The sequence below is a fragment of the Ictidomys tridecemlineatus genome, chromosome 16 (genome assembly GCF_052094955.1).
Source record: "Ictidomys tridecemlineatus isolate mIctTri1 chromosome 16, mIctTri1.hap1, whole genome shotgun sequence".
Taxonomy (NCBI): Eukaryota; Metazoa; Chordata; class Mammalia; order Rodentia; family Sciuridae; genus Ictidomys; species Ictidomys tridecemlineatus.
The window spans coordinates 18461546-18471341 of record NC_135492.1 but is presented as its reverse complement, the minus strand read 5'-3'; the positions used below and the strand labels follow the sequence as shown (position 1 = coordinate 18471341).

General features: G+C 48.0%; 1 protein-coding gene across 1 annotated transcript; it reads left to right on the top strand.

The window, feature by feature from the left end:
* Nucleotides 1-4723: 4723 nt before the first annotated feature.
* Nucleotides 4724-9015, top strand: LOC144371231 (Fanconi anemia group A protein-like). The gene is made up of 6 exons (XM_078033648.1): nucleotides 4724-4838; nucleotides 5046-5155; nucleotides 5354-5447; nucleotides 7365-7498; nucleotides 7618-7713; nucleotides 8983-9015. The coding sequence occupies exons 1-6, from the start codon at nucleotides 4760-4762 to the stop codon at nucleotides 9013-9015; spliced, it is 546 nt and encodes a 181-aa protein (XP_077889774.1). The 5' UTR covers nucleotides 4724-4759.
* The last annotated feature ends 781 nt before the right edge of the window (nucleotides 9016-9796 follow it).

Below are 9796 nucleotides of genomic sequence, written 5' to 3'. Positions count from 1 at the left end.
CTAAGAAAATCAGCCCATAAAGCTATGAGGAACTCCAAGAGGTTATTCAGGACAAAAATGAATACCCCTCAGTATTCTTGGTCTGCATTACAAAGGCCCTTTTACAGCTCACCTACCCAACCCTGAAACACCAGACAGGAGACAACTACTAATGACCCATTTCTTCTCCCAAAACTTCCCCGACATGAAGGCTAAACTCAAACACCTAGAGAGGGTACCCCTAACTCCTCAAGCAGAGCTTCTGGAAGTGGCTTTTAAGGTCTATAATGGGAGAGATGAGAAGAAATACCAGATGCTGGCCAAGGCCTTTCAACCTGCCCCAACCACTGGCACTTTGGCATCCCCACTCCCTAAAAGGCAGCCAGGGGGACCCCCTGACCCCTCCTTCAAATGTGGTCAAATGGGTCATGGGGTCAGAGTATGTCCGGATCTCTGAAAGCCTCCTGGGGCATGTTCCAAATGCCATCAGGAAGGCCACTTGCACCAAGAGGTGCAAGGCCACCCGGCTCTGATATCTTTCCAGTGGATCTTCTAGGTCTGGCAATGGATGACTGAGGAGGCCCAGGTCCCCTCACCCAATCACCACTTCTCAGGAGCCCAGGGTAACCATGGTGGGGGCAGGTAGTCCCGTCTCTTTCCTTTTGGACACTGGAGCCACATAAGTCCTAAAGGAGTTTTGGGGACCTACTTATGTGGTGAGCCACTCCAAATGCACACCCCTTTAAGTCCTGATGCACCACGGGGATCTGAAAATCCCTGTAGTCTGGCACGGTAGAGCCCTGACTTGTGACTCTTCCTTTGGTCAGATAACAAGGCATGGCCCTAGGAGTAGGCAGCACCCAGAGGTGTGGAGCTATACTCTCCCAATCCTTTGTAATCCTATCCCTTGCCTCATTTAAATGGCTTCTTTCCAATAAAAGTATTCAGCACGTCCTCCTCCTCACTCTTTTTCCACAGACCCTAAGTTCAGAGGAACCATCACAAGACCCAAATAAAAAGATATTTCTCTGTCTCTGTGTGATTATTTCGGGCCACCCAGTTCACTTGGAGTGATCCTGAGTGTTTAGTCTTGCAGTGTGACATACTTCTCTTTCTTGTTCTTCTATTGTCACATTGAATGACTAGCATTTTCTTCCCGTGATTGGTAGAGGCTCTGTCGGTCACTTTTGTAGTGATCTGGTCACTTTCGTAGTGGCCCTAGATGCTGCCCCAATCCTTGTAGTAGCAGAATGTGTCTTCATGCTAGGTGTGCCTTCCTACAGCCCCATGGATCAACTATGCTCACCTGTTCCGTTGTGCTATTACCCCTTTGCCCTGTTTGGGATGGAAGGTTTCATGAAAATGCCCTTTGTGTGCTGTGTGCCCACTTCTCTTGCTCTGCCTTTGGGCGTGACCTTCCTAGATGTCAATCAACCTGCTGGCAGCAGACATTACAGCCCCCTGAAACCTGACTCCTGGCCTCATTTGAGTGGCTTCTCCTCAATAAAAGGGTCAGCATGTGCTCCTCTCTCTTTTCTGTGGACTCTTAAGGTCAGAGGAGTTGTCAAGGAACCCCCCCCCAAAAAAAAGGCATCTCTGTCTCTTGTGTGGTTATTTCATGCAGCCCAGTTCACCTGGAGTGACCCTGAGTGTTTTTGTCATGAGGAACTCGACAGAGGACCCTTGACCAGCCCCTACAAAGACCTTGGCTTCTCTGCATGCTCCAGGGCATTGCCCTCTCCCACTCCTTCCTGATTCCCACTGCCCAGTTCCTCTTAGGCAGGGATCTCCTAGCCAAAGTTCGGGCTTCCATTACCTTCACTCCTGAGTCTCAGCTCGCCTCCGGTACCCCCCTGCTAGTAGTCCAGACAAATTCCACGGATCCCTCTTACCCCGTGTCTGCATTAGAGATTCATTCCTCTATCTGGGACTTCCAAAAGCCCTCCACAGCCATCCATCACTCTCCCTTGATAATACATCTCAAGGACCCCACCTATTTTGCAGCAGGACCCCAATACTCACTTTCTCTCCAGAGCCTCAGGGGTCTCAAACCTTTGATCTTCTCCAGAAAGGCCTCTGTGCCAAACGAACTCCCCTTTCAATACACCCAACCTAGCAGTCAGGAAACCAGACACTGCAGTCTCATACAGGATCTTGCTTCACAATACAGCCGTAATCCCCTGTTGTGCTCATATTTGGGACTCCCAAAAGACCACCAATCAACACCAGCAAAGAGGTGTTGATGGTGAACTAGCTCCATCCTCCGCGTGCACACACAGCAACTGGTGATGCTGAGAGGCCCCGAGCCCAGGGTTTGCAGCAGTTTTATACATTCTTTGGAGAAGGCAGGGATCCCCACATACGTCATAGCATCTCTTAGCAAATCATCACACACTGTGGGGAAAATCAAATCACAACTCTAAAACATGATTAGCACATTCACTGGCGGGAACAGGTTGGGTAGGGTGATTGGTTACTACAAAAGGGGTATTCATTTGAACTGATTGGTTTAAGCCAAGAGGGACGTTCATGCTGAATTACACATGGTTTCCCAACACCATAAACTACTGGGAGGGTCATCTGGCATCCCAGGTATTTCCATGTCTCATGCTGATGGGTGGCTGCTAGGGGGTTGCTATGGGTCCCCACCTAGCCTGACTGAGTCAGGGACACCTGGAGCAGCAGATCTCATTTGTAGATAAACCACTCTGCATGGTGGGAATGTGCCTAGGAGTGCTTTGTGGGTCTTTCCAAGGACAAAGGTCATGTCCCTTTCCTTGGACAGGCTTTGCTCTGAGGTAGAGGCTGGTTTTTCACCCAGTTCACCCAGGAGTTCCCAGCCCACATCCTGCCTCTCCACCATTCCCTCACACATCACTCATTTTCGGTTTTGGATGCCTTCTTCTCCATTCCCTTACACCCCAATTCCAGAATTTTCCTCTTCACCTGGACAGACCCAGACACTCACACCTCTACCCAGTTAACTTGGACTGTCCCACCCCAAGGATTTAGAGATAGTCCCCATCTACTTGGCCAAGCTCTTTCTAGGGATCTGTCTTCCCTCTCACTCCCCCAATGTAAACTTATTCAACATGTAGATGACCTCCTCCTTTGCAGTCCCTCTTTACAGATCAGTCTAACTATAAGGCAAACCCCAGAGGACCTCTGACTTTGTGCATCTCCAAAACCTCAACTTTCAACCCTCCAAAGCTCCCCACTGATTCCTAAAGAAGACTCTTCTTGGAGAGAGGAGGCTACTACAAGGACTAACAGCCCCTGATGCCCAAGACGGAGACCTATGAGTCCTGATCAACTCCTCTCTCCCAGAGACTCTGCCCCCACCTAAAACCCTCCCTGATTCCCTTTACAGGAATGAATGTCTTCACCCCTAAGCAGCAGGAAGAAACTACAAAAGAAAGATCATCAGCCCTACCTCTGGTATCTAAAAAACAAAAAGGGAGGAATATTGACATCATATCAATATTGGCATCAGATTCACCATTTTAGGTTGGGAGCATTTTTATCTAAAGGCTTCAAAGTTTCGATTATGAAGCAATGATGCTTAACTTCCCATAAGAACATGTGTCTGCTAAACAATCAACCCCACCCCTGCTTAAGCTCCTAAACAGCTTGTGACCAACCCTACCCGCTTCTGGCCCAACTCCTAAGAAGCTTTCCGTTTTGGACTTAAAAGATGCCAATCCCAGGACATTTTCCTCTTCACCTGGACAGACCCAGACACTCACACCTCTACCCAGTTAACTTGGACTGTCCCACCCCAAGGATTTAGAGATAGTCCCCATCTCTTTCGCCAACGGCTGCTCTCCACCAAGGGACAAGCTTGCCAGTTTGCCCCAGGTCACCAACAGTGAATCTCTTGCACAAGATTCAGGTGTGTGGTGTGCTCTTTGGACTGTGGAAGACTGCGAGTGTCCTTTCAGATGGATTATAGCAAAAGCTTTGCCCTCTGAACCTGCCTACAGCCAAATAAATCTGTTTCCTGCTGTCTTCAGGTCTTTTCTCATCTGTCCCCACCACACTATGGAGATAGTTGGCTAATCTTTTTCTAGCATGCAGAAAGCGCAGTTGGTGTATTCTGTAACTCTCCCTTACAGAAAAAGGATGGATACACACTTCAGGTTTCCTGGGCCACTATTATAGGAAAAGACTATGATTGTTAGTTTTGGCATAAGCGATGGGGCCCTTTTTCCCTAGGTGACATTATGAGCTCCATTCTGCTCCCCTAACCTTCGAGTTAGGAGAGTCACGCCGTGGCACAAAAGCCCCTTGGGCCAGTTTTTCCAGAAATGAGAACTCAGCACAGCAACCCCGGGTAAGAGAAATGCAGAACCTGGTGTTGCAGGAGCTGGCCCGCCCTGCAGTGGAAGGCCCGGAGGTTTTCAGCATCTCGCGCTCTGGGTTTGTAGCGCCCGTCCTTTCCAGATCAGCTCTGGGTCCTTTTCGTCAGGAAAGACGCATTAGGGACGTCGCTGTTTCCTGGCAGGATGCCACTGTCAATCCGCACCGCCCATTGCCCCTTCCAGCTTCCAATCCCGGGTAACTTTTCTCTCGCGGCGTGAGCGCTGGACGCTCCTGCCACAACCTTTGGCCGCCAGCGCCTTTTTTCTGATGCCACTGCCAAGATGGCCGCGGCCCCAGGTTTCCGCCTTCGTGGGGTGTGGCCTGGGGACTTCAGCCCCGAAACACGCGAACCGGCCGCAGCCAATGAGAAGGCAGCGCGGGCTCAGCAAGGGAGCGCCTCCACGTCCTGGCGCTCACCATGGCAGGCTCTCCGCCTCCGGGAACAGCCGCGGGTTCCGATCCTCTGCGCCACCGGAGGTCCTGGGCCCAGCTGCTGGGTAGGTGGGCGGACCTACGCTGGCCCGCTCCCCTTCCCCGGGCTTTCCCACCGCGGCTGGGCGGCTCCTGGCCTGAAGGGTCCCTGCGGCCCAGCCCTCCCTAGCTGGGCCCCGGCCACCCCGCGGGCGGTACGCCTCGTGTCCCCTGGGCCCGGGGCAGGAGCTCGCCGGTCGACGTCTGGAAACTGATTTTCTACTTTTCCTTAGCGGGAAGAGTCAAGAGGCAAAAATATAATCCGGAAAGGGGACAGAAACTGAAGAACTCGGCCGTGCAACTCCTGAGATGCCACCGGAGCCTGAGTGACCTTCTGCTTGAGGTGAGAGGAAGTAGGTGTGGCCTTGGCTCCCGGCTGCCTGGGGAGGAGAGCGGGGCGTCTCGGTGGAGAGCGCAGTTGGGGAGTGGGTTAGCGACTCTCCCCAGGCTGCCGTCAGTCAGTTCCACTTTAAAAGTCTCAGGCCGGCCCGGTAGGAGCCTCTGGGTTTTGACAGTGGTGCACGCCCTGCTTTGATTCTAGGTGGAAGATCCACCCTGTGAAAAATTGTGCCTCGACAGATTGATTGCTTGTGACAGTGACAAGGCCTCCACGGATGGTTCTTGTTCCTTCATAGGTGAGTTACACTTGGATTCTTAATTCATGGAGTTAGAGGATTTGTTATTTTATGATTTGGTGTGGGCTTGTTTTGCTGCTGTGTTTAGAAACTGACTGAGTTGGGTAGGAACCAAGCTGATGTATGAAAGACCACAGTGTGTGCTACTCATCCACAGAGGTGCACAAGCAGAGGTTGCTGTGCTGGGAGTAGGCAGGAAGGCAGTTTGTTTCTAGGTGTATGTCAGGGAGGAAGGAGGAGGGTAAGTGTGTTTCTAGGTGGCCACTTTCCTCCCAATTTGTGATAGTGAGATAGGGAAGGCTCTGGAGGAGATAACAAAAAATGTGTTAGATTTCTTCTTGTCCTTCATAGTTTTTTACGTGACAGCTATTTTTGCAAATGGTGGAATTAACTGAATCACTAATTTGTTCTTAAGAGGTATAAAGGTAACCTTAGATAATAGGTCTGGCAGAAATTCTGATGCTGTGTGCCATTGGGAAGTGATCCTGATTTTCATTGCCATTACTGGTTTTGAATCTCACAGATGATGAGTCACAATTCCAGGGGCCAGGCATGGTTGTACATTCTTGTAAGGACTTTGGATGAGGCATGAGATCTTGTGCTGTTTATCCTTAATCACAGAAGTATGGACCCTCCACCCATTAGTAGTAGTAGTTGTTGTTTTTTATAACTTTATATTTATTTATTTATTTATTTATTTATTTATTTATTTATTTATTTATTTATCTGGTGCTGAGGATCAAATCCAGGGCCTTGCATGTGTGAGGCGAGCACTCTACCGTTGAGCCATAACCCCAGCTCCCATCCATTAGTTTTTAAATTTGTTTTTCTTTTCTTTTTTTTTAATATGTATTTTTTAGTGTACACAGGACCTTTATTTTATTTATTTATTTTTATGTGGTGCTGAGGATCGAACCCTGGGCCTTGCATGTGCTAGGCAAGTGCTTTACCGCTGAGCCACAACCCCAGCCCCTAAATTTGTTTTTTTGCTGAAGAGATGGCTACCATGCTTTAAAAATTAAATAAGTAAATAAGATAAATGCATTTTAAATGAAAATAAATTTTTCCCTGGCAACAAATAGTTGATTTCTAATACTCTACTGAAGCCTCTAAAATTATCGCATTTGCTCACTTCATATATATGTGCTTTCAGAATCTTGAAGATAATGATCATGTACTAGAACTTTCTATTTCTTCTCATAAATTAGTTTTTGAAGCTAAGGAAGTGACTGCTTGTAGGTGTTACCTATTTCCAGGGTGCACAGCGTTTCTCACTTCAAGGAAGGTAGACTAGAGACTGGTTGCTCAGGAGTAGCCTGGTGGCTGCCTGAGAGTCAGCATTGAGGTTCCTTCTGTTAGCCCTGCAGACTGACTCCACCTGTGGCCCTTGCTCCCACCAGGTGTGTGTGGCAGAGCATTGGGAAGCCCCTACCTATAAAGGCGGTGGGATGCTTCCATCCTACAGGCCATCTGGATGCTGAAGTAATCAGGAAGACAAACTGCCGTGCCCATGAACGCTTAGTGGCTGGGCACTTACCTAGCATGGGCGGCCTTGGGTTCCATCCCCAGCACCAAGAATAAAAGAAGAGAAAGGAGAAGAGTAGTTAAAAGAGCCTGCTTGGGTTCTCATTCGGTGGTGCTGGCTGAACGGTGGAGATAGAGCTCTTTGTGTAGCCGTCAGCATATCTGCTCATCCTGCTTGCCTGTGCGTGTGCACAGCTCTGGGTTCAGAAATTACCTCTCATTGTAGTAGAGCTGCTTAGTCTATGAAAGTGTCTTATTTTGTGTATCATGTTTTTCCCTTTACATTTCTCCCCCTTTTGAAGACAGTTTTCTGTGTGCTGTGGCTTAAAACGATATTTTAACTCAAATTGCTGATGTTTTCAGGAAAAGTTTGTTTTTTGTTTTGTCTTTAAGGCTCTGCTTTTCAGGATCAGGCCTTGAAGCTGGGGGTTCCTGTGGGGAACCTGTCAGCAAGGACAGTTGCCTGCAGTATGAAGATGGTCTGTGAGGAGCCTAGCCATCCCGTGCTGCTCAGCACTGAGCAAAGAGTGAGATGCCAGTTCCCCTAAATGTCACATGTTGTTGCTCATGAGTTTGTGTGGAAATAGCACACTGCTGTAGTTAAGGTAGTCTGCCTGTCTTCAAAAAAGATCTATTGGGCTTTCAGAAGAAACTGTCTTCCTTGCTTGAGATTGCTCAGTATTTTCTGGCACACTGCATGTTCTCCCACCTCTCCTTCTGCCAAGAAGTATGGAAAGCACAGGTAACAACCCCAAGTCTGGTCTTGTCCAGCAGTGCTCTGTTGATTTGGTTGGAGCCAGAACCCTGGGTTTTCTTGGGGATTCAGTTGAATATGTTGTTTAATGATAATGAAGTAAAAGTTCATCAGATGCTCCTGTGCTGGGAAGGAAGAGCCTCAGTCCTTTTGCCAGTGTCTGCCCATTGTTGGCAATCTATATTAGAATACAGTGCATCCCAGAAACAGGGTGGTCTGCCTTCTTGGGTATATTATTATGAAGTCTTTTTCAGTGTAGTAGTAGAGTATTTAAATATACTAAAAGTATTTTTTTGAATAATTCAAACTCTGTAGTTTACAGATATTTTTCATTTTGGTTTTTGGTACCAGGGATTAGAACCTAGGAGCATTTAAGTACTGATTTACATCCCTGGTCCTTTTTATTTTTTATCTTGAGACAGGGTCTTGCTAAGTTGCTGAGCCTGGCCTCAAGCTTCAGACCCTGCTGCCTCAGCCTCCCTAACCACTAGGATTACAGGTGTGTACCACTGCACCTGGCAGTTTACAGATTTTTTGAAGATTTGAAAGTGCTCAGTTACCATTTTGTGCTAACTGCCTGAGCAAGTGTATAAAAGGGAAGAAAGAGCCAAAGTGGTAACTTCCATCTTTTTATCCTGCTTATGATCCCTGTGCTCATTGCATCTAATTTAGGACAAGGCAATGACATGCACATGAAAACTGCATTGTGTAATCTTCAATTGTGCAGAGAAGGTGTGAGGAAATGCTTCTTGGCAGCTGAAAGTTGCCTGGAGGTTGGGGGAGGGGAGGGGATAGCAGGTGGTGGGGGACAAGATCAGCGTGGTCTGAGCAGGGTCCAGTGGAATGGTGTGAATGCCTGACCAGTCCAGGAGGGCTTCCCTGGGGGAGGCTCATGAGGAAAGGCCTGTGCCATGCATAAGAGTTTGACTGTCCCCAAAGCGATGAGGAGCCAGTAAAGGCATCTATGGAAGAGTTGGAGTACTAGGGATTAGAACCCAGGGGCATTTAACCACTGCGTTGCTGTGTTGGCTGCATGGAACCAGCTTGGGGTGGCTTGCGAGAGCCTAACAGGCAGCAGGTTAGACTGTGGGAACGGAGAGAAGCCCCAGGACAGCAGAAGAGCCTGAAGGGGGGTAGGAACGTGAGCCCAAAGTGAGGCCTCGGGCCATGCTTCAGTGGGCATGAAGTTGGCCTAGGCTGGGACCCAGGCCCAGACTCATAGCACTCATTTTCCTCAAAACTCTCTCTTGCTTGAAGCTGTATGGAGTCTTCATGTGCAAAGTGTCGTGAGCCTACAAGAGCTGCTGGAAAGGTAGTGCACTAGTGAATCCGTGTTGCTTTGACATTGCTGTTTAGTATGAATTATTTACTTCCAAAAGCACCTGGAGAAGCAATTGCCTCATTGTTTAACGAGAACATTAGTTGTTATTGAAATCATGTGTGATTCTTTTCCACATCACCTGAAACCAAATGGTGGTGTGACAGTGGCTCACACTGATTAAAAAAGATCGTATCTTTTTCTTATTTCAAAAAAAGCCCGGGCTATGGGGTGGCTCAGTGTCCTCGAGCTGCCTGGAACCTGTGAGTTCCTGGGTTCTGTATGCAAAACTAAACAAAACCTCTAGATGAATTAAAGAGGAAAGTGTCAATACATAAAAGGCAGCCCTGGGAGGACTTTTGTGATCTTGAAGTGGGAAGCCTAAACGTGACAGAGCCAGAAGCTATACAAGGGTAGTAAACTTTACTACATGAAGTTTAGTGTGCACCTAATATACCTTGAGATGAGTAGAAATGAAAATAGTCTTCCAGAATCTGTGGAACACAGCTAAGGAAATGTTTAGAGGGCAATCCATATTTGTAAAAGCCTATATTTCAAAAAAGAATGTTATCAATCTAGGCTTAACCTCAGAGACTAGAAAGAGAAGAGCAAGTTAAGCCAGATGGAGGGAGAAAGTAATAAGGGTTATAGCAGAAACCAGTGAAGTAGGAAACAAAGATATACAGAGAGTATGTGCAAAGGAGCTGGACATATCCCTTATGTGTCCCATCCCTGATCCCCACAGTGTTCAGT